Genomic DNA, 26,286 nt, shown 5'->3' with positions numbered 1-26,286 from the left:
ATGTTCAGTTTTTTTTTTGCACAGATTATCATTAAAGGGACATGAAACCCAAACATTTTCTTTAATAATTTAGGTAGAATTTACAATTTTAAACAACTTTCCAGTTTACTTTTGTTATCAAACTTGCTTCATTCTCTTACTATTTGTTGAAGGAGCAGCAGTGCACTGATGGTTTCTAAAAGAACACATGGGTGAGCCAATGACAATCGGTATAAATATGCAGCCACCAATCAGCAGCTAGAACCTAGGTTCTTTGCTGCTACTGAGCTAACCTAGATAAAGCATTCAGCAAAGGATAACAAGAGAAGGAAGCAAATTAAATGTAAGTAAATTGGAAAGTTGTTTAAAATTATATGCTCTTTCTGAATCATGAAAGGGAAAAAAAATTGAGTTTCATGTCTACATTTGTTAAATTATGCAATTTGTGCTTTACATAGCAGAAAATGATATAACTGTCCCCACCCTGCTGCTTCATAATGCCACCTGTCTGGCAATGGGCACCATCTAGGTAGGAAGTGATGTGAAAGACAAAGACTAGATTAGTGTCATGTGATACATCCATTATAGTGACAGTGTCGCTTGTAGATTATAAAATGGGTAGCAACACAGAATATTAACCTCGTCATTAAAGGATTGTTCTACTCACAACCTTTCATTCAACTGTAACCTCCATTAGCTTCACTTAATTTTATTGTCCGTTATAATTATTTTTAAAGCGACAAGATTCCGCAGCTTTTACTTGCACGTGTTAACCATTCTTGCTCATAAACGTGACAAAAACATTGAGTACAGTGTCTCTAATAAAATCCTAGCTTCTCATTAAATCTGGAATGGGAATATCATTAATACATTTTAAAGTTGTACCAGACATCTTGAAAGACCATAAGCTAAACAAAGAAATGTGTGAATAATATACTTAAAATAAGTTTTAGAAAACATAGGAAGTGGGATTTTTAACATCCGTGTGTAATTGGCATGAAACTCCCTGGGTCACACATACTATAAACCATAACACATGGCAACACGCTTAACCCTTCCTGTCGGAGTTAAAGTGTCTACATTGGAACACTTGTACAGGCGATCTCAAGATTTCAATTATTGGATCAGGTCTGGGGGGTGTCCCTATAACGCTAGGAACGCCCTCCAGACTGCGATCAAATCCAGAAAGCGCAGTAGGCTTCAGGACAGCTATTGGCTATGACGTATTCCGTCATAACGGCGCTAAAGCCCAGCACCGTTTTGACGTTCTACAACGGCGGCAAAGGGTTAATAGCAAACTGAGGAGTCAGGGAATGTGTCTATAAATACGCTTTAAAACAAATTAGCTTGTTTTCTGCAATTGTTTTTTACTAGCCTAACCTCATCCACCATTTGACTTAGTTGAAGGAGCCAGTCTGGGCTTGAGTTTGTAGATAGTTAGCCTGCAAACAATGTACTTTATACAATTTAATAAAGCATATTAGTGGCAGATATGCTGCACGGTTAGTCTTGATAAGTTTATAGCTGCATTTAAATAATGAAAGTATATTGTAAAGTTATTTAATTGCACATAATAAAACAATCTGTTTCTTCTGTCCCTTTTAAGTGCCACAGTAAATGTTTGTGTGCAGTGTTAAAGGGACACTTACAATTATACAATTGGTATAACTGAGGTCTATTAACATACATTTTTTTGCATGCTTATAAGTGGGCACACTTCTGGCCTGACAGGAAAACGTGTTTAATCAGGGCAGGAACATGCATTGAAACAAAAAACTACTCTATAAAATACCCTCTTTTAGACAAAGCAAAGAGAGAAAAAGAAAAAAAAATATTCATGTCTGTAAGAGATGAACCTGCGTGTTCTATTTATCTCCAATTTGCATTGAGCAGCAATTGGCTGTAGTCTGATGTTTTATAATGGTTTAAAAGGGATTCTAGTAAAATAGACCCATATTGGCCCTATCGTATATAAAGTAAAAACCATAAGACGTTCTCAGTGTGTTGCTGTGTCTCTTGTGACCGGATGTGTAAGGTATATTTGTGTGATTGGGGAAAAGCCCCTTTGTGTACACAGCAGTAGCGGGGTATAGCTAGATGTTTCTCAGGCATATTTTACATGTGTATCCTTTTTATGATTATTTACATCATAGTGTTGATAATTATGGAGTTACACAGGAGAGCATGCAGTGTATTGTGTCTGCTGCACAGGTAAACAGTTTGATGGGTCATGTTTGCCACTAGAGTGAAAGGGAAGACTTACAGCCACTGTGCTACAGGGAGCAGTGTTAGTGCACAAGGGGTCATACAGTTTCTGCTGGTAGCTTTTGGAACTCTTTACAACAGAGCAGTAACATTCTATATTGAATAATTAATAAGAGAGAAAGAACAGAAGCATTCATTTGGCACACTTGGGTGGATAATCATCTCATTCATATATGGTGGGTAATGGCAGTGTGTGTAGTGTGGATTTAATTAAAACTTAACATTTATTATATACAAAGAATAAAATATTTCTAGTGTTGTGGACCATGCCACTGGGAATACACTTTCCATATGTAGCTCAAAAAACTTTCAATAGTACTATCAATGAAAAAAAGAAAAAAACACAAAATATTTGTAGTATAAAAGAAATAGCACTGTATGCTCTCTGGGTTGGAGAAGGTCTCCTTAGTACCACAATATAAATAGAGTAGGAGGAATTAATAAATTATGAATATGGTTGCTATAAACATGAACTGTAGCTGAATGCAGGGGTAAAATGTGGGAAACGCTATTATTATAACCAGCTCATCTATTGCCTAAGATAAGTAATCCTAAATTATCTGTTTCCACAATCCCCTGTTATCCACTCGGTTACACTAATAAACCTAAGTAGGTGTCCAAAAGTTGGACCAACAATATAGCCAAAATTAACTTATAATTATAAATTTTCCCCCTTAAACTATAGTTAAACCGTATTATCAACAGAGAGATGCAGTGCAAACGGCCTAACGCGCGTTTCGCATTAGCTTTTTCAAAGGCCTCTATTTATATTGTGGTACTAAGGAGACCTTCTCCAACCCAGAGAGCATACAGTGCTATTTCTTTTATACTACAAATATTTTGTGTTTTTTTCTTTTTTTCATTGATAGTACTATTGAAAGTTTTTTGAGCTACATATGGAAAGTGTATTCCCAGTGGCATGGTCCACAACACTAGAAATATTTTATTCTTTGTATATAATAAATGTTAAGTTTTAATTAAATCCACACTACACACACTGCCATTACCCAACATATATGAATGAGATGATTATCCACCCAAGTGTGCCAAATTAATGCTTCTGTTCTTTCTCTCTTATTAATTATTAACTATTTCATGGTATTAGGCACTACCTTGTCCTTTACTCAGGTATAATAGGATTTAGGTCTGAGGATTTTTTATCTCCAGTTCCTTCCCACCTTTCCCTTTAGGTTAAAAGGGAAACAATCTATAACATTCTATATTGTGCAGATATGAGAGGGTGGGGTACCCATCACATTCGGAGGGCATGGGGGGGTGCACAAGCAGTAAGAGGGTACTACTAAGGCCTATGTGGGTTTGGGGCACAGTATTGCTCTGGGTGGTTACTTTTTTTTTTTTCTTCCTTTCTGTACTTTGTACAATAGCACCCAGCTGTTAAGTTTGTATTTTATCTGCTACCAGTAATATTACATACAGACTGAACAATTATGGCCCCTTTATTTTATTTATTAAGGTTCAGTGTATCTTTGCCTGCGTACATCTGCACGGGAGTTGCAGAAAAGCCGCATGTTCGTCGAGCCGTGAGTCCTAATTAATATTTAAGCTGTTATAACATAACACAAGATGTATGATTTTATTATACAACTGTATAACATAACTGCAGTTCCAGATGTGCTGATTCAGGTCAGGATGCCTCATGTGTATTTGTATATTGATGTTTCCTGAACTGGCTGTACCCTGTCACCCTGACTTCTGTACTACAGGTAGGCATGACACCATATTGTGCCACCGAAGTGTTGGAGCGCACACGGTACAGTATGTCTTCAGGCTTTTTATGTGAAGATTATTTGTTTTGTTCATTCTAATATCTTATTCATACAACAAGGCTTGTGCACATAATGCATTTAGTAAACTTCTGGGGTGGTATGAAACTTAATCCAACTAAACTATTGGCTAAGCTACGGCAGTAGAATTCAAACTTGCTGCAGTTCAGCTGTTCTATTGGATTAATTTCTATATGATTTCAAATACTTGTAGAATCCTTTTTTTTTCCTCCTGAATTCTTTGTTTCATGTCTATTTCCAAGTTGATCAGTTTAATATGTTGTGATGTACAAATAGTTTTGCTTACATATAGAGCTGTTTGCAAGTAATTAAGCCAGATGTTACCCAGACCTGACGCGCCACAATGGTTTTCCCCAGGGCCTTGGAAGAGGGTGCACCACCCGGTGGATTTTACTGTAAATGTTTTCAATGTTTGTTGCTCAAATTATCATTTAATCAATTGATAAATTATGCAATTAACTTGTGCTTTGGATAGCTTTAAAGGGGCAGTCTACACCAGAATATACAATCCCTTTATTACTCATTACCCAGTTTTGCATAATCAACGGTTATATTAATACACTTTTACCTCTATAATTATCTTGTATCTAAGTCTCAACAGACTGCCCCATTATTTCAGTTCTTTTGACAGACTTGTGTTTTAGCCAATCAGTGCTGGCTCCTAGGAATGCTACGTGCATGAGCACAGTGTTATCATATAAAACACATGAACTAACACCCTCTAGTGGTGAAAAACTGTCAAAATGCCCTGAGCTAAGAGGCGGTCTTTAAGGGCTTAGAAATTAGCATATGAACCTCCCTAGATTTATCTTTCACTAAGAATAAGAAGAGAACAAAGCAAAATTGGTGATAGGGCATGCAATTTAAGTCTATCTGAATGAGTTTGTTTTGGATTAGACTGTCCCTTTAAGTGACTGACTGAAAATGTTATAATATTGCAAAGTATTAAACTGCCCCACCCCATTATTTCATAATGCCACCCAACTGGCAAAACTCTATGTGGAGAACACTGAGATATTGGTAAAACCTATAATACCGTTTGCCAGATACATGTACGGGAAAAGCTCAGGATCTGCCTCATACAATGACCTGAGTACACGGACTGTGCTCTGTGATCCTTAAACCCCCAAATTGTCTATTTAGATAAAATATAACATTTTAAACAACTTTACTATTATCAAATTTGCTTCATTCTCTTGTTATCCTTTGCTGAAGGAACATCATTGCACTACTGGCAGCTAGCTGAGCACAACTAGTTAGCCAATCACAACAGACAAATGTGTGCAGGCACCAATCAGCAGTTAGTTCCCAATAGCGTAGGATATGTGCATATTCTTTTTCAACAACAGATGCCAAGCACATTTCAAAATAGAAGTAAATGTAAAAGTGGCTTATAAGTGCATGCTCTATCTGAATAACTTACAATAGGCTGCTTGGCGCTCGCCACAGACTAGCGGCACAGTGCTTGGCGCTCACCACAGACTAGCGGCACAGTGCTTGGCGCTCACCACAGACTAGCGGCACAGTGCTTGGCGCTCACCACAGACTAGCGGCACAGTGCTTGGCGCTCACCACAGACTAGCGGCACAGTGCTTGGCGCTCACCACAGACTAGCGGCACAGTGCTTGGCGCTCACCACAGACTAGCGGCACAGTGCTTGGCGCTCACCACAGACTAGCGGCACAGTGCTTGGCGCTCACCACAGACTAGCGGCACAGTGCTTGGCGCTCACCACAGACTAGCGGCACAGTGCTTGGCGCTCACCACAGACTAGCGGCACAGTGCTTGGCGCTCACCACAGACTAGCGGCACAGTGCTTTCAAATGCAGGTTATCCAGGGTGCTGTCATTTAGCTCCATCTGGTAGCCAGATAGGTGTTTTTGTTTTGTTTAATATGTAGAACGTATCCCGTGTACCACTGAAAGAATGAAATTGTCATTAAGTAACTGGCACCCCATACCTCACCTATATAACTACTCCTCTGCACAGCTGGCTGGTATCTGCACTTAGACTGTTTGTTGCAAGCTCTTTCTCCCTAGGAACTAGACAGACCATGACCGCACTTTGCCAATAAGTCAGGTGTGGCCCCTCATTAGACCGACTGTGGCTCCCATGGTGTCATGTCAAGATATCCTTTGAGGATTTGAAAGCACTTGCTATAAAGACATTTGCCCAATACACATTGTGTTTGGTTTTTTAATCACACCCAACATTCTCTGCAGGTTTACATAGAGTACTGGTTTTCAAACCGGTCCTCAGTTCTTCCTAACAGGCACATTTCCTATATTACCTTGGGTGATAGCAGGAAAATAAACATGTCTACTTATCAGATGATTATTTCACCTGTGCTCTAGTTCAGATATCTTTAAAATCAGGGCTGTTAGGGAAGTCTGAGGACACGCACATACGCACGCACGCACATACGCACACAGCCCTTGGTTTACAAAGGTTCACTTTGCACCGTTTCAGCATAACAACCTTTTTTCAGTCATGTGACTGCTATTGAAAAGCATTGAGAAGTAGTCCATTGATTAAAATAGCCAGTAGGCGGAGCTGTCTGTGTTGCAGCAAAAATATGCAAGCCAAGCAAGCTGAAATTAATCAGTTTAACCAGACCTGAGCAATCGAGCAGATTTCAAAGGAACAAGATCTTCCTGTCTATAAATCAGTCTAGATTGGAATGCATAGAAAGAACTGTTTGCAGAAAAATGCAAGTGAAGTCTATGCTGTGTGATTATTTTATTAGGTTTATAATGCTGTTTAGCAAATGTTTTTGTTCATTTAACTTAGTTTAATTATATATTCTGTGTTGTGTAATTATTTTATTAGGTTTATAATGCTGTTTAGTAAATGTTTTGTTCATTTAACTTAGTTTAATTCTATATTCTGTGTTGTGTGATTATTTAATTAGGTTTATGATGCTGTTTAGCATTTAAAGTCTTCATTTCAAAGCTTTAAAAATAATGTATTAGGTGTTACTTATGACAATTTTGAGAGGGGCCTGGAACCTAACTCCCTCACTTTCCATTGACTTACATTATAAACTGGGTTTCGATTTACAACCATTCCTTCTGGAACCTAACCCCGGCGTAAATTGAGGGCTACCTGTGTGTGTGTGTATGTATATATATATATATATATATATTCCATTTTTTATTATTAGATTTGTCTACCAATGCTTGAATGAGTAAGTTATGCATTGCATCCTGCCGTGAGGTCACATTATCTAGCGTGTGGTTATTTTATTACCGCAACATAAGGCTGCATGACGTGTAACTGCAGGGATTGGTCTGAGTTCTCAGTTTCTTAACAGAATCACACGTATGTATGTCACGTGCACATGGTCACTCGTGCATGTATATCAGATGTGCACATAGACTGATGTATAATCACGCGTGCATGTATATCAGATGTGCACATAGACGGATGTATAATCACGCAAGCATGTATATCAGATGTGCACATAGACAGATGTATAATCACGCGTGCATGTATATCAGATGTGCACACAGACAGGTGTATATCAGATGTGCACATAGACAGATGTATATCAGATGTGCACATAGACAGATGTATATCAGATGTGCACATAGACAGATGTATAATCACGCAAGCATGTATATCAGATGTGCACACAGACAGATGTATATCAGATGTGCACATAGACAGATGTATATCAGATGTGCACATAGACAGATGTATATCAGATGTGCACATAGACAGATGTATAATCACGCAAGCATGTATATCAGATGTGCACACAGACAGATGTATATCAGATGTGCACATAGACAGATGTATATCAGATGTGCACATAGACAGATGTATAATCACGCAAGCATGTATATCAGATGTGCACACAGACAGATGTATATCAGATGTGCACATAGACAGATGTATATCAGATGTGCACATAGACAGATGTATATCAGATGTGCACATAGACAGATGTATATCAGATGTGCACATAGACAGATGTATATCAGATGTGCACATAGACAGATGTATATCAGATGTGCACATAGACAGATGTATATCAGATGTGCACATAGACAGATGTATATCAGATGTGCACATAGACAGATGTATATCAGATGTGCACATAGACAGATGTATATCAGATGTGCACATAGACAGATGTATAATCACGCAAGCATGTATATCAGATGTGCACACAGACAGGTGTATATCAGATGTGCACACAGACAGGTGTATATCGGATGTGCACACAGACAGGTGTATATCGGATGTGCACACAGACAGGTGTATATCGGATGTGCACACAGACAGGTGTATATCGGATGTGCACACAGACAGGTGTATATCGGATGTGCACACAGACAGGTGTATATCGGATGTGCACACAGACAGGTGTATATCGGATGTGCACACAGACAGGTGTATATCGGATGTGCACACAGACAGGTGTATATCGGATGTGCACACAGACAGGTGTATATCAGATGTGCACACAGACAGGTGTATATCGGATGTGCACACAGACAGGTGTATATCGGATGTGCACACAGACAGGTGTATATCGGATGTGCACACAGACAGGTGTATATCGGATGTGCACACAGACAGGTGTATATCGGATGTGCACACAGACAGGTGTATATCGGATGTGCACACAGACAGGTGTATATCGGATGTGCACACAGACAGGTGTATATCGGATGTGCACACAGACAGGTGTATATCGGATGTGCACACAGACAGGTGTATATCAGATGTGCACACAGACAGGTGTATATCAGATGTGCACACAGACAGGTGTATATCAGATGTGCACACAGACAGGTGTATATCAGATGTGCACACAGACAGGTGTATATCAGATGTGCACACAGACAGGTGTATATCAGATGTGCACACAGACAGGTGTATATCAGATGTGCACACAGACAGGTGTATATCAGATGTGCACACAGACAGGTGTATAATCAGATGTGCACACAGACAGATGTATAATCACGCGTGCACACAGACAGATGTATAATCACGCGTGCATGTATATCGGATGTGCACACAGACAGGTGTATAATCACGCGTGCATGTATATCGGATGTGCACACAGACAGGTGTATATCAGATGTGCACACAGACAGGTGTATATCAGATGTGCACACAGACAGGTGTATATCAGATGTGCACACAGACAGATGTATATCGGATGTGCACACAGACAGATGTATATCGGATGTGCACACAGACAGATGTATATCGGATGTGCACACAGACAGATGTATATCGGATGTGCACACAGACAGATGTATATCAGATGTGCACACAGACAGATGTATAATCACGCGTGCATGTATATCGGATGTGCACACAGACAGGTGTATATCAGATGTGCACACAGACAGATGTATAATCACGCGTGCATGTATATCGGATGTGCACACAGACAGGTGTATATCAGATGTGCACACAGACAGGTGTATATCAGATGTGCACATAGACAGATGTATAATCACGCAAGCATGTATATCAGATGTGCACATATACATGCTTGCGTGATTATACATCTGTCTATGTGCACATCTGATATACATGCTTGCGTGATTATACATCTGTCTATGTGCACATCTGATATACACCTGTCTGTGTGCACATCTGATATACACCTGTCTGTGTGCACATCTGATATACACCTGTCTGTGTGCACATCTGATATACACCTGTCTGTGTGCACATCTGATATACACCTGTCTGTGTGCACATCTGATATACACCTGTCTGTGTGCACATCTGATATACACCTGTCTGTGTGCACATCTGATATACACCTGTCTGTGTGCACATCTGATATACACCTGTCTGTGTGCACATCTGATATACACCTGTCTGTGTGCACATCTGATATACACCTGTCTGTGTGCACATCTGATATACACCTGTCTGTGTGCACATCTGATATACACCTGTCTGTGTGCACATCTGATATACATGCACGCGTGATTATACATCTGTCTATGTGCACATCTGATATACATGCTTGCGTGATTATACATCTGTCTATCAGATGTGCACATAGACAGATGTATAATCACGCGTGCATGTATATCAGATGTGCACATAGACAGATGTATAATCACGCGTGCATGTATATCAGATGTGCACATAGACAGATGTATATCGGATGTGCACATAGACAGATGTATATCGGATGTGCACATAGACAGATGTATATCGGATGTGCACACAGACAGGTGTATATCGGATGTGCACACAGACAGGTGTATATCGGATGTGCACACAGACAGATGTATATCGGATGTGCACACAGACAGGTGTATATCGGATGTGCACACAGACAGGTGTATATCGGATGTGCACACAGACAGGTGTATATCGGATGTGCACACAGACAGGTGTATATCGGATGTGCACACAGACAGGTGTATATCGGATGTGCACACAGACAGATGTATATCGGATGTGCACACAGACAGATGTATATCGGATGTGCACACAGACAGATGTATATCGGATGTGCACACAGACAGGTGTATATCGGATGTGCACACAGACAGGTGTATATCGGATGTGCACACAGACAGGTGTATATCGGATGTGCACACAGACAGGTGTATATCGGATGTGCACACAGACAGTTGTATATCGGATGTGCACACAGACAGGTGTATATCGGATGTGCACACAGACAGGTGTATATCGGATGTGCACACAGACAGGTGTATATCGGATGTGCACACAGACAGGTGTATATCGGATGTGCACACAGACACACACATATGACATACATTTTTGCTGTAGTGTCATGTAAAATCTGTTAAGTGAATAGATCTATTAGCGTTTTGTGTATTCTTTAAACAAATGAATAAAGCAGAATGCTGAGCTTGCTATAGACGGAAGCCGTGATGAGTTATCTCTTAAGCATCTTCCTGCCTTTCATTCTTGCAGGGGATGAGACTAGGCAGAGGGTGAAGTTTACAGATGATCGGGTCTGCAAAAGTCATCTTCTGGATTGCTGCCCTCATGACATTCTTGCCGGAACCGTAAGTACAACTCATTGCAAAAGTGATACAATGTAAAAAATGAACTCTACACTGCAGATATGTTAGATTAGCATGGCTGTCTGTCCCCTACAAGTTGTATTAACTTTATCAAGTTCAGACTTTGTAATTACAGGCCTGTTCTGTGCCAGTCTGCCTCCTGACCATGCCCACCCTTTGGTGCCAGTCTGCCTCCTGACCATGCCCACCCTTTGGTGCCAGTCTGCCTCCTGACCATGCCCACCCTTTGGTGCCAGTCTGCCTCCTGACCATGCCCACCCTTTGGTGCCAGTCTGCCTCCTGACCATGCCCACCCTTTGGTGCCAGTCTGCCTCCTGACCATGCCCACCCTTTGGTGCCAGTCTGCCTCCTGACCATGCCCACCCTTTGGTGCCAGTCTGCCTCCTGACCATGCCCACCCTTTGGTGCCAGTCTGCCTCCTGACCATGCCCACCCTTTGCTATTATGACAAGCCAGGTCTGTGCTAGCCTACCCTGAACCTACCCACTGTTTGCTACCATGTCCGGAGAGTTCGGTGCCAGTCTGCCTCCTGACCATACTCGCCCTTTTCTACTATTACAGGCCAGGGCTGTACCAGTTTGCCCCCTGACCGTGCCCACCCTATTTATGTTGCCAGCCGCTGAGTACCATCGCTTACATCAGTTGCAGCTGTCTTTTTCCTTCCTACACTCTCTGATCTCTATAAACATCACTGGCCATTGTAACCTTTAGTAGGATGAGGCAGGTACTACAATCTGACACTGTGTGCCCTTTTATTTTATTAGCGCATGGATTTGGGGGAATGCACCAAGATTCACGACTTGGCATTGAGAGCAGATTACGAAATTGCCAGTAAAGACAAAGACTTGTTCTTTGAGCTTGATGTAAGTTCACTTCTGTGCTTTTACTTAAGGTTACTTGCTGGTCTATGTGGTGTAACATGCAATTTGTGTTCTAGGCTATGGATCATCTAGAGTCCTTTATTGCTGAGTGTGACCGGAGAACTGATATCGCCAAGAAACGTCTGTCAGACACCCAGGAGGAGATAAGCGCAGAAGTTGCTGCTAAGGTATCGGATTATATGTGTGCACAGTAATTGGCACTGAGCATTACTGTTGTGCCCCTATTAAACCAGGACTGTCGTAACCCCTTATACAGAGCTCTGTACCCACTGCACAACATCAGTCTCAGTGCCAGCTGCTTCCTGTGCCCCTATTCACTGTCGTAACCCCTTATACAGAGCTCTGTACCCACTGCACAACATCAGTCTCAGTGCCAGCTGCTTCCTGTGCCCCTATTCACTGTCGTTACCCCTTATACAGAGCTCTGTACCCACTGCACAACATCAGTCTCAGAGCCAGCGGCTTCCTGTGCCCCTATTCACTGTCGTTACCCCTTATACAGAGCTCTGTACCCACTGCACAACATCAGTCTCAGTGCCAGCTGCTTCCTGTGCCCCTATTCACTGTCGTTACCCCCTTATACAGAGCTCTGTACCCACTGCACAACATCAGTCTCAGTGCCAGCTGCTTCCTGTGCCCCTATTCACTGTCGTTACTCCTTATACAGAGCTCTGTACCCACTGCACAACATCAGTCTCAGTGCCAGCTGCTTCCTGTGCCCCTATTCACTGTCGTTACCCCTTATACAGAGCTCTGTACCCACTGCACAACATCAGTCTCAGTGCCAGCTGCTTCCTGTGCCCCTATTCACTGTCGTTACTCCTTATACAGAGCTCTGTACCCACTGCACAACATCAGTCTCAGAGCCAGCGGCTTCCTGTGCCCCTATTCACTGTCGTTACCCCTTATACAGAGCTCTGTACCCACTGCACAACATCAGTCTCAGTGCCAGCTGCTTCCTGTGCCCCTATTCACTGTCGTTACCCCTTATACAGAGCTCTGTACCCACTGCACAACATCAGTCTCAGTGCCAGCTGCTTCCTGTGCCCCTATTTACTGTCGTTACCCCTTATACAGAGCTCTGTACCCACTGTACAACATCAGTCTCAGTGCCAGCTGCTTCCTGTGCCCCTATTCACTGTCGTTACCCCTTATACAGAGCTCTGTACCCACTGCACAACATCAGTCTCAGAGCCAGCTGGTTCCTGTGCCCCTATTCACTGTCGTTACCCCTTATACAGAGCTCTGTACCCACTGCACAACATCAGTCTCAGTGCCAGCTGCTTCCTGTGCCCCTATTCACTGTCGTTACCCCCTTATACAGAGCTCTGTACCCACTGCACAACATCAGTCTCAGTGCCAGCTGCTTCCTGTGCCCCTATTTACTGTCGTTACCCCTTATACAGAGCTCTGTACCCACTGTACAACATCAGTCTCAGTGCCAGCCACTTCCTGTGCCCCTATTCACTGTCGTTACCCCCTTATTCAGAGCTCTGTACCCACTGCACAACATCAGTCTCAGAGCCAGCTGCTTCCTGTGCCCCTATTCAACCAGGACTGTCGTAACCCCTTATACAGAGCTCTGTACCCACTGCACAACATCAGTATCAGAGCCAGCTGCTTCCTGTGCCCCTATTCAACCAGGACTGTCGTAACCCCTTATACAGAGCTCTGTACCCACTGCACAACATCAGTCTGAGCCAGCTGCTTCCTGTGCCCCTATTCACTGTCGTTACCCCTTATACAGAGCTCTGTACCCACTGCACAACATCAGTCTCAGTGCCAGCGGCTTCCTGTGCCCCTATTCACTGTCGTTACCCCCTTATACAGAGCTCTGTACCCACTGCACAACATCAGTCTCAGAGCCAGCTGCTTCCTGTGCCCTTATTCACTGTCGTTACCCCTTATACAGAGCTCTGTACCCACTGCACAACATCAGTCTCAGTGCCAGCGGCTTCCTGTGCCCCTATTCACTGTCGTTACCCCTTATACAGAGCTCTGTACCCACTGCACAACATCAGTCTCAGTGCCAGCGGCTTCCTGTGCCCCTATTCACTGTCGTTACCCCTTATACAGAGCTCTGTACCCACTGCACAACATCAGTCTCAGTGCCAGCTGCTTCCTGTGCCCCTATTCACTGTCGTTACCCCCTTATACAGAGCTCTGTACCCACTGCACAACATCAGTCTCAGTGCCAGCTGCTTCCTGTGCCCCTATTCACTGTCGTTACCCCTTATACAGAGCTCTGTACCCACTGCACAACATCAGTCTGAGCCAGCTGCTTCCTGTGCCCCTATTCACTGTCGTTACCCCTTATACAGAGCTCTGTACCCACTGCACAACATCAGTCTCAGAGCCAGCGGCTTCCTGTGCCCCTATTCACTGTCGTTACCCCTTATACAGAGCTCTGTACCCACTGCACAACATCAGTCTCAGTGCCAGCTACTTCCTGTGCCCCTATTCACTGTCGTTACCCCTTATACAGAGCTCTGTACCCACTGCACAACATCAGTCTCAGAGCCAGCGGCTTCCTGTGCCCCTATTCACTGTCGTTACCCCTTATACAGAGCTCTGTACCCACTGCACAACATCAGTCTCAGAGCCAGCTGCTTCCTGTGCCCATATTCACTGTCGTTACCCCTTATACAGAGCTCTGTACCCACTGCACAACATCAGTCTCAGTGCCAGCTGCTTCCTGTGCCCCTATTCACTGTCGTTACCCCTTATACAGAGCTCTGTACCCACTGCACAACATCAGTCTCAGTGCCAGCTGCTTCCTGTGCCCCTATTCACTGTCGTTACCCCTTATACAGAGCTCTGTACCCACTGCACAACATCAGTCTCAGTGCCAGCTGCTTCCTGTGCCCCTATTCACTGTCGTTACCCCTTATACAGAGCTCTGTACCCACTGCACAACATCAGTCTCAGTGCCAGCTGCTTCCTGTGCCCCTATTCACTGTCGTTACCCCTTATACAGAGCTCTGTACCCACTGCACAACATCAGTCTCAGTGCCAGCTGCTTCCTGTGCCCCTATTCACTGTCGTTACCCCTTATACAGAGCTCTGTACCCACTGCACAACATCAGTCTCAGTGCCAGCTGCTTCCTGTGCCCCTATTCACTGTCGTTACCCCTTATACAGAGCTCTGTACCCACTGCACAACATCAGTCTCAGAGCCAGCTGCTTCCTGTGCCCATATTCACTGTCGTTACCCCTTATACAGAGCTCTGTACCCACTGCACAACATCAGTCTCAGTGCCAGCTGCTTCCTGTGCCCCTATTCACTGTCGTTACCCCTTATACAGAGCTCTGTACCCACTGCACAACATCAGTCTCAGTGCCAGCTGCTTCCTGTGCCCCTATTCACTGTCGTTACTCCTTATACAGAGCTCTGTACCCACTGCACAACATCAGTCTCAGTGCCAGCTGCTTCCTGTGCCCCTATTCACTGTCGTTACCCCTTATACAGAGCTCTGTACCCACTGCACAACATCAGTCTCAGTGCCAGCTGCTTCCTGTGCCCCTATTCACTGTCGTTACCCCTTATACAGAGCTCTGTACCCACTGCACAACATCAGTCTCAGTGCCAGCTGCTTCCTGTGCCCCTATTCACTGTCGTTACCCCTTATACAGAGCTCTGTACCCACTGCACAACATCAGTCTCGGTGCCAGCTGCTTCCTGTGCCCCTATTCACTGTCGTTACCCCTTATACAGAGCTCTGTACCCACTGCACAACATCAGTCTCGGTGCCAGCTGCTTCCTGTGCCCCTATTCACTGTCGTTACCCCTTATACAGAGCTCTGTACCCACTGCACAACATCAGTCTCAGTGCCAGCTGCTTCCTGTGCCCCTATTCACTGTCGTTACCCCTTATACAGAGCTCTGTACCCACTGCACAACATCAGTCTGAGCCAGCTGCTTCCTGTGCCCCTATTCACTGTCGTTACCCCTTATACAGAGCTCTGTACCCACTGCACAACATCAGTCTCAGTGCCAGCTGCTTCCTGTGCCCCTATTCACTGTCGTTACCCCCTTATACAGAGCTCTGTACCCACTGCACAACATCAGTCTCGGTGCCAGCTGCTTCCTGTGCCCCAGCTTAAAGGGATACTAAACCCAATTTCTTTTTTATTTCCTAACTCGGCGCAGCAACTTTCTAGTTCTAATTTTTTTTTTCTGTTTTCTTGCTATCTTTATTTAAAAAGCAGGAATTTGAAACTTAGGAACTGGCCCATTTTTGGTTCAGAACCTGGTTTGCGTTTGCTTATTGGTTTGCTATATGTAGCTACCAATAAGCAAGCACTATCCAGGGTGCTGAACCTAAAATGGGCCAGCTCCTAAGCTTTGCATTTCTGTTTATTTAAAAAAAAAAAAGATGGCAAGAGAATGAAGACAAATTGATAAGAGTAAATTGGAACATTTGCTTATTAAAGAAAAAATTTGGGTTTAGTGTCCCTGTCATATATTTTGTGGCCCTTTACCCTCTACGCACGACAACAAGCAGCAGTTTAGGTTTTGTATGTTAAAGCAAATTGAATACTGGAATCTGTTCACTGGCAGGACCTAAAGTGGTCTCTATCTCTCCCAATAAGTTACTTAAAGGGACATGAAACCCCACAACTTTCTTTCATGGTTTAGACAGGGCATGTGCTTTTTAAACAACTTTCCAATTGACTTTAAATTATCTTGTTTCATTCTCTTGACATCCTTAGTTGAAAAGCATACCTAGATACGCCCAGCAGCAACGATGCGTTACTGGGAGCTAGTTGCTGATTAGCAGCTGCACACAAATGCTTCTTTTGGTTCACCAGATGTATTCAGTTAGCCCCCAGTGGTGCGTTGCTGCTTCTTCAACAAAGGATACCAAGAGAATGAAGCAACGTTTATGATAAAAGTACATTAGAGCTTGTGAATGTAATAAACTTGTTGGGTTTCATGTCCCTTCATTCACTTGTTTGTTTTTTTTATGGTCAAACCAACCTGCTTAGCTCCTTCCAGAATAAGCTGTGCACATGTAACAAAGGGTTAAAGGGGCAAAGCTTAATTGTGGCTTAGAAGATTTGTCTAAAAGGGACGCATTTAAACTTTAGCACATTATCTAAATGTGAGCGGTCTGTGCACATTTTCTGAGGCACCTGCTTTTTCTGAGTTAATAGTATTTACATATGAGTCTGTGATTGTCTGCTAGCGGATACAGGAAGAGGGTAGGGAAATAATAGAAACTGACATTTTTCAGAAAAATCTGCTTATCTGAAATTCAGAGTAAATGTTATAAATAAAGAGCATAGGAAAGGTTTATAGAAACCCTCTCTAAACGATACACTAATTAGCACTCTGAGTATGCAAATTTATTATTGAAAAACACAAAATCGACTCACTCATGGGGATATGAACCGTGAAAAATGGTTATTGTGATCTAAAATTAGGAATTGGCAAATAAGAGCACTCAAAGGAAATAGATGTAGTCTGGTTGTAGAAGAGCCGTTATCAAATAAAGTGCGTACAGTGACAATAGGAGGCTATGAATCTTATTGTGAATAGTAACGTGAGGGATAATGCACTAAGAGGAGCAGTGGATTCAACGGGTTAATCATGTGTGTACGGGTATAACCTTGGAATAGTTCAGGAGAAAATGAACCTGAACTACACACTGACTAACAGTAATATAACTGAGATAAGGGGCAGTCTGCAGAGGCTTAGATACAAGGTAATCAGAGGTAAAAAGTATATTAATATAACTGAGATAAGGGGCAGTCTGCAGAGGCTTAGATACAAGGTAATCAGAGGTAAAAAGTATATTAATATAACTGAGATAAGGGGCAGTCTGCAGAGGGTTAGATACAAGGTAATCAGAGGTAAAAAAGTGTATTAATATAACTGAGATAAGGAGCAGTCTGCAGAGAGTTAGATACAAGGTAATCACAGGTAAAAAGTATATTAATATAACTGAGATAAGGAGCAGTCTGCGGATGCTTAGATACAAGGTAATTACAGAGGTAAAAAGTATATTAATATAACTGAGATAAGGAGCAGTCTGCAGAGGCTTAGATACAAGGTAATTACAGAGGTAAAAAGTATATTAATATAACTGAGATAAGGGGCAGTCTGCAGAGGCTTAGATACAGGGTAATCACAGAGGTAAAAAGTATATTAATATAACTGAGATAAAGGGCAGTCTGCAGAGGATTAGATACAAGGTAATCACAGAGGTAAAAAGTGTATTATTATAACTGAGATAAGGTGCAGTCTGCAGAGGCTTAGATACAGGGTAATCACAGGTAAAAAGTATATTAATATAACTGAGATAAGGGGGCAGTCTGCAGAGGCTTAGATACAGGGTAATTACAGAGGTAAAAAGTATATTAATATAACAGTGTTGGTTATGCAAAACTGGGGAATGGGTAATAAAAAAATATCTATTTTTAAACAACAATGTTGACTGTCCCTTTGTTAGAGGAGGCACTTTTATTATTTGGCTTATGCTTGAGTTGCCCATAAGCAGAGGTTTTTTTCACCATTTGCTTGGCGGCTATACTTTCATTTCAAAGTTGATATGGGGCAGATTTAACAATGTCTGTCTGACATGATACGCTGTAGCGTATCATGTCCAACAGATATTGCTGAATGCGGACAGTATACGCTGTCTGCATTCAGCATTTCACAAGCAGTTCTAGTGAACTGCTTGTACAATGCCGCCCCCTGCAGATTCACGGTCAATTGTATGTGATCGGGCGGTTTGTAGCCTTAGAGGAGCCGTATGAGTTAGAGTAGTGGTCTTACGACCGCTGCTTTTTAACTCTTGTTTCCGGCGAGCCTGAAGGCTCGTGCAGAAACAGGGCGAGTTGGCCCCATTCGGGGCATAGTAACTCGGCCCCCTCTGACTCTACTTTTATGCTGACGCTGTAGCGGTTAATAGAATATGTACTCAACTGGTACTCCCTAACCTATTACTCCAAAGCTGTGTGGAACAGATTATTCATGCCCATAATTGGATCTAACGTTAGTCAGTGTGTAGATCAGGTTCATTTTCTCCTGACCTGGTTATACCCGTACACACGATTAACCCGTCGAATCCACTGCTCCTCTTAGTGCATTATCCCTCACGTTACTATTCAGTGCACAATTAGATTCATAGCCTCCTCTCGAACTATTGTCACTGCACGCACTTTATTCAATAACCGCTCTTTCACAACCAGACTATATCTATTGCCTTTGAGTGTGCTCTTAATATTTGCCAATTCCTAATTTTCGATCACAATAAGTTTGTATTTTTCATGGTTCATATCCCTATGAGTGAGTTGATTTTGCGTTTTTCAATAATAAATTTACATACTCGGACCGCTAATTAGTGTATCGTTCAGAGTAAAAATACACAGCAGCTTTATTCTAGGATTATAAGTTTGTATTAACCACTTAGTAGTGTCATTGGTTTTAATTTTAGAAGTGTCTCTTTAGTTTGCATTTGTTACTGTCTGAGGATTTATTTGGGCTCTGTGATTTATCCATTGCTTGTGCTGCTTTTGTAACTTTCAGGCTGAAAAAGTTCATGAGCTGAATGAGGAGATTGGAAAACTTCTGGCAAAGGCTGAGCAGCTGGGTGCTGAAGGGAACGTGGATGAGTCTCAGAGAATTCTCATGGAAATGGAGAAAGTGAAAGCCAGAAAAAGAGAAGCGGAGGTGACTGGGCCTATGTAGTAGCTGGTGTGCAGAATACATGACGCAAGTACAGCGCACAAATAGTCCCTTTATTCTGCTGCCCTGCAGGTTATTTACAAATATAGACCCGGGGGAATAGTGCTTAGTATCCACCTTTTTATAATCCCCTGGAGGTTAAACCTGTGTATCCACAATGGGGCAGTGCCTGATGCCAAAAAAATGTAACAAATATAATTAGAGAAAAAGAGAGAAGCATAAGGCACTCTTATGTTTAGATAGTACAGTGGTTACAGACAATCCAATGATAGGAAAAGGGCCATAACAATATAGTATGGTAAAGAAAAATTTACAAATGTTAAAATAACATAAACACATGCTTGCCTCCCTGCAAGTATCAACTAGGTAGCAATAATTAAAGTGATGGTAAACCCTAGCGTTTAGGAAACGCTAGGATTTACAATCGTAACAAATAAAGGGGACTTTCATTCATGAAGTATAAAATACTTCATTCTGAAAGCCCCTTTATTTGTTATCAGCGTTTGCTGCGCTGCTAAAGGCAGCCCACGGCAGAACGCAATTTGGCTGAGAGGTGACATTTCCACCTCTTAGCCAATAGCCGTGCGGGAAAAACAGCTTGGTGCCACAAAACCTGGCGCCAAGCTGTTTTTCCCGCACGGCTATTGGCTAAGAGGTGGAAATGTCACCTCTCAGCCAAATTGCGTTCTGCCGTGGGCTGCCTTTAGCAGCACAGCAAACGCTGATAACAAAGGGGCTTTCAGAATGAAGTATTTTATACTTCATGAATGAAAGTCCCCTTTATTTGTTACGATTGTAAATCCTAGCGTTTCCTAAACGCTAGGATTTACCATCACTTTAAGAGTAGGACCACTTATTATACTCTGAAACAATTAGATCAGCACAATATGGGTAACTATCCCCATCCACCAGTGTATTTTAAGAAAACTGGGTATTCCAGTGCTGTGTCTACTGTAAAAACTAATAGTCAAAGGGTCCACTTGCCATAGCCTTTGACAAAGCAGTGGTGAAACTCACTCACCTCCTGCATATGTTGAAACATTTTGTAATTGGTAGCCTCACTTCAGGAGGGAGAGTATCTGGCGACAAGGTCTGAGATATAGGGGGGAGCAGTGCAGTTGAGGGCTTTGTATGTCAGAGTGAGAATTTTGTGTTTAATCCTAGAGGCAAGAGGAAGCCAGTGAAGGGATTGGTAGAGAGGTGCAGCAGATGAAGAGCAATGTTTAAGGAAGATGAGCCTGGTAGAGGCATTCACTATGGATTGTAAAGGAGCTAGGCGGGAGCTAGGGAGACCAGAGAGGATGGAGTTGCACTAATCAAGGCGGGAAAGGATGAGAGTTGATTAAAATTTTAGTTGTGTCTTGTGTAAGGAAGTGTCTAATTTTAGCAATGTTTTTATGGTGGAAGCGGCAGGCTTTAGCCAAGGATTGAATGTGAGGAGTGAAAGAAAGATCCGAGTCAAATGTGACCCAGAGACATCGGGCATGTGGGAAAGGGTTAATCATAGAGTTATCAACAGTTATAGAGACCTGGGGTGTGGAGATTTTGGAAGAAGGGGGGAAAATAAGGAGCTCAGTTTTGGAGAGATTTAGCTTGAGGTAGTGAGAGGACATCCAAGATGAGATGTGAGAAAGACAGTTAGTGACATAGGTTAGCAAGGAAGGAGGTAGTTCTGGTGCAGAGAGGTAGATTTGGGTATCGTTGGCATACAGATGATAGTGAAACCTGTGGGACGTTAAGGAACCTAATGCGGACATGTAGATTGAGAAGAGAAGGGGGCTGAGGACAGAGCCTTGCAGTACTCCAACAGAAAGAGGTAACAGGGCATCGGATGCCCCAGAGAAGGCTATACTAAAGGTACAGATAGGAAGAGAACCACGAGAGAGCTGTGTCGCAGATGCCGTAGGATTGGAGGGTATGGAGCAAAAGAGGATGGTCGACAGTATTAAAGGCTGCAGACAGATCAAGGAGGATAAGCAGAGAGAAGTGGCCTTTGGATTTTGCTGTAAGTAGTTCGTTGGTAACCTTAACGATTGCGGTCTCTGAGTGAAGGGGGTGAAATCCAGATTGCAGTGGATCAAGGAGGGAGTTTAATTTAAGGAAATGGGATAGACGTGCATATACTAGTTTTTCAAGAAGATTTAAGGCAAGAGGGAGTAGGGAAATAGGGTGGTAGTTGGATGGGGAGGTGGTGCTGATCTAATTGCTTCTGAGTATAATAAGTGGTCCTACTCTTAATTGCTGACACACCAGCGCAGGAGTGTAGTATTTTATAGCAAAAATGTTGTGCACAGTAAAAAACACATAAGTGTAATAAATAAATAAAAGCAAATCACCCAGGGTAGTCCACGTAACCCAAATTCTCATAGCAGAGTACTGTCCGTGTTCAACGTGTAGCGTTAAACTGTAACTTGTCAGACCCGCAGCACCTTAGTTTGAACTTGATATGTGCGTGGAGAGATCACCTTGGCCAATCTGTGATCCTCTATGCCTTTCCGGTCACGGCCGGACTTTTTCAAGAGGTAAAAGTGAAGTCTCTAACCAACGTGGAATATATAGCCAGCTCCCACTATGATTGGTTGGAACAACTGCCTATGAATATACAGGTGTCCATACAGTGATTATAATTTGCACTTTAGCAATATTCACATTTCAATGAATACATTAAAACAAAAATCTGAATCTTAAAAAGATGCATGCACATAAAAATGTTTACCTATAAAAGCTATCCTTATTTGCATTTAAAAGATTCCTTATAATAATGTATATTACTAGCAAATGAATCTTTATGTGCATTATACACTCTGATAGTTGTTGAGAATTTAATATTATCGCCTACCCTTTATCTCTTAATATTTCTATGGTACCTATTTGTATATCAAGACCTCCAGTTGTGTGTTAGAATATACATAGCCCCAATGTCTATGTAAAGGCATGGAGATCTTTGTCTACATACATCCCCTTAGGATGTAACGTCTGCACGTGTGATGTTACATCTTTATACACATGTATCCCTCGTGATTTAGGAGTAACGTCCATAAAGAAATAATTTGATAACTTGAATATTCCACAGGCACATCTGTAGTTTATTTTACAGACAAACTTGAGGAACCGCCATAGGCACCACTTTTGCACCTTCATGTGCCAATCTATATATGGACGAATTTGAGAAATCGCATTTGGTCTAACAATAAATTTAGAGATAATATAATACATTATCATCTTTTTATCGATGATATTATCATGATATGGAAAGGTAGCAAAGTGTAGGCAGTTAATTTTGTCAGTAGAATTAATCAAAGTTAATTAAATTTTAAATTCACCAGATCAGCAAAGATATATCCTTTTAAAATCTCAATCATTATTAATGCATTAGAAACTTTAATGTAAAAAATTATAGAAAGACAACAGACAAAAATGGACTGCTTGATGCTAAAAGTGGACTTCTTAAAAGATGGATTGACAATATACCTCTGGGCCAATTCCAAAGGCTCAAAAGGAATTGTACAGCAGAAGCAAACCATGAGGTTAAAGCAACCCTTTAGAAAATAGGTTTAAAGAGAAGGGTTATTATAGTACAGATAGCCTACAACAAGTGAGAAATAAAGTTAAGAACATTGATAGATCAACAATGTTACAATCCAGACCTAATTAGAGGAAACAAAGTAAAGATGATGTAAGATTTATTACTACATATAGTCAGGGGAGCAAACCTCTTGCATCAATTCTACAAAAACATTTGTCTTTTACAAACTGATCCTATACTTGCAAACATTATAGGGAGCAAACAAACAATTATATATAGGAAAAATAGGGATCTAAAAAGCATATTAGCGCCCTCAAGACTAAAAAGGAAGAGAGAAAATCCTATTCAATCATCTCAGTGACTAAAAAGACCTAATGGACATGGAAATGTCTGACTTCTAAATGTACTGTGTGTCAATTTATTGAAAAAGGAGTTTTCAAAATTCACAGAGAAATAGAACATATCCCATTAAAAATAAATTTTCATGTAACATACGTAGTATATAAACGGACTTGTAAGTGTAATTTTATATATTGGTAGAACAGAGGACAATAAGAAAAATACTAAGTGAACAACATGTAAATAATATTAAAAATGGCTTAAACAATCATGGCATTCCTTAACATGTTCGTCTACATCATAATCACAATCCAGCAGGGTTAACCATTAAGATCATTGACTGGATTCCTTTTAATTTGTATCCAAACAGGTTACTCACTTTGAGACTACGAGAAACCTATTGGATATTGGAGCTGTAGAGGTTACATCCTAAGGGGCTTAAAGGGACACTGAACCCAAATTTTTTTTTTTTCTTCCATGATTCAGACAGAGCAGGCTATTTTAAGCAACTTTCTAATTTACTCCTGTTTTTTCTTCTTCGTTCTCTTGCTATCTTTATTTGAAAAAAGTCCAGAACCCTGAACAGCACTTGTTTATTGGTTGATACATTTATCCACCAATCAGCAAGAACAACCCAGGTTGTTCACCAAAAATGGGCCGACATCTACTTACATTCTTAATTTTCAAATAAAGATACCAAGAGAATGAAGAACATTTGCTAATAGGAGTAAATTAGAAAGTTGCTTAAAATCGCATGCTCTATCTGAATCACAAAAGAAAAAAACTGGGTTCAGTGTCCCTTTTATGTAGACATAAATCTCCATGTCTTTATGTAGACATTGGGGCTATGTATATTCTAACATACAACTGGAGGTCTTGATCAAGTGTATAATGCACATAAATGGCGGCATCGGCTCGAGTGGTTGTTTCTCCATTTCTCCCAGTGGATCTTACGTTCAATGATCTTTGGAAATGTTGAACTCTCTTAAATTCCCCTATTCATTGAGAGGGGACACAACCAAGTACTGTTTTTACAATTTATTTGCATACTTAGTACTCATTTCCTTTTAAAAATACTGGTAATATTTCTTTCCTAAGATATGGAGAGTCCACAACATCATCATTTACTAGTGGGAATATCACTCCTGGCCAGCAGGAGGAGGCAAAAAGCACCACAGCAAAGCTGTTAAATGTCACTCCCCTACCCAAAATCCCCAGTCATTCTTTGCCTCTGTCAATGAAGGTGAAGTTCTTCTGAAGGTCTGAATAAAATTTGGATTTCTTTTTAGCCACAATCAAGATTTCTTCTACTAGATACGAGTCCACGGATTCATCCTTGTGGGATATTATCCTCCTGCTAACAGGAAGTGGCAAAGAGCACCACAGCAGAGCTGTCTATATAGCTCCCCCCTTGACTCCACCCCCCAGTCATTCTCTTTGCCTACTCTAAGTAATAGGAAGAGGTAAAGTGAAAGAGGTGATCAAATGTTAGTTTTTATTTTCTTCAAGCAAGACTTTTTTTATTTTAAATGGTACCGGTGAGTGCTATTTTTTCTCAGGCAGCAGATGGATGAAGATTTCTGCCTGGAGACTGATGATCTTAGCAATTGTCACTAAGATCCAGAGAAGTTCCCACAGAATGGCTGAGGAGTACTTGAGAAGCTTCAGTGTGAGGAACGTTTTTCATGCTACAAGCATTGAGGTATGTTTAGTCATTTTTTTTTCTGGAGAGACTTATTTCAGAACTGGCTGACAGTATTCCCATATGGGAAGAGGTAAGCAGTAATCCTACATGTGATAGAAGGGTATTACTGGGACCTGTATGTTATGGGCTGAAAATTGGTTGACACTGATAACAATGTTTTTTGAGCAAAACGATTTTATGTTTAGAGGGCACTGGAGGATTTCACATGGCTTTCAATATTAGGTTGGGTATATGAAATCCTACATGGCTAGGTTCTAGACCGCTTTACTGCGGTTTTTACTAGGCAGAGAGACATCTATCGATGGGCGGGGCCTAATTTTGCGCCTCAGATGCGCAGTTGAATTTCCTATACAAGCAGCAAGCTCCAGCTCAGGTGGGCCTAAACTGAAAGATTTGGCCTAAACGAAGTGATAGAGTGAATTAACAGACCCCTGAGGGCAGGTAGGCGCCACAGCAGAGCTGTGGCGAGGTGCAGGGGGTTGATTTTTAATTGCATAACGTTTTTGAGTAACGTTTTTTTCCATTAAGGGTTAAGCATACCTTGTGGTGCAATCTTAGCTGGCAAGATAAGACACATATATACTAAAATTGTGATAATTTATAACATTTTAGAGCAGTTTTGGAAAAATTGTACGCTTTTTTACTCTTAAAGGCGCAGTACCGTTTTTCAGATTGTTGGATTTTTTTTTTTCACTAAAAGTGTTTTCAAGACTGTTTGTGATCATTACTAGTCTGTTTAACATGTCTGACATTGAGGAAAGTCAATGTTCTATGTGTTTAGAAGCCATTGTGGAACCCCCACTTACATACTTTTATCACCTAAAATATTTTATCGGGATGATTCTCAGTCAGAAGAGAATCAGGTTATACCATCTGCTTTTCCCCAAGTGTCACAACCTTTAACGCCCGCTCAAGTGACGCCTAGTACTTTTAGTGCGTCTAATTCTTTTACCCTGCAAGATATGGCTGCAGTTATTTCTACTACCCTTACAGAGGTATTATCTAAACTGCCAGGTTTACAGGGTAAGCGCAGCAGGTCAGGTATTA

At 41.7% G+C, this 26,286-nt stretch overlaps 1 protein-coding gene across 2 annotated transcripts in view; it reads left to right on the top strand.

Moving 5' to 3' along the window:
- LUC7L (LUC7 like) overlaps positions 1–26,286 on the top strand; it is a 72,858-nt gene that overhangs the window by 2,439 nt on the left and 44,133 nt on the right. For both annotated transcript variants that reach the window (XM_053694745.1, XM_053694744.1), the window contains exons 2-5: positions 10,983–11,077; positions 11,860–11,958; positions 12,033–12,143; positions 19,511–19,654. In XM_053694745.1, coding sequence (XP_053550720.1) covers positions 10,983–11,077; positions 11,860–11,958; positions 12,033–12,143; positions 19,511–19,654 — 449 coding nt within the window. The remainder of the gene's footprint in view (positions 1–10,982; positions 11,078–11,859; positions 11,959–12,032; positions 12,144–19,510; positions 19,655–26,286) is intronic.

This window comes from Bombina bombina, chromosome 11 (genome assembly GCF_027579735.1).
Source record: "Bombina bombina isolate aBomBom1 chromosome 11, aBomBom1.pri, whole genome shotgun sequence".
Lineage (NCBI taxonomy): Eukaryota > Metazoa > Chordata > Amphibia > Anura > Bombinatoridae > Bombina > Bombina bombina.
Note: the sequence above shows the minus strand (reverse complement) of the source record. Positions and strands in the feature narration are given on the sequence as shown.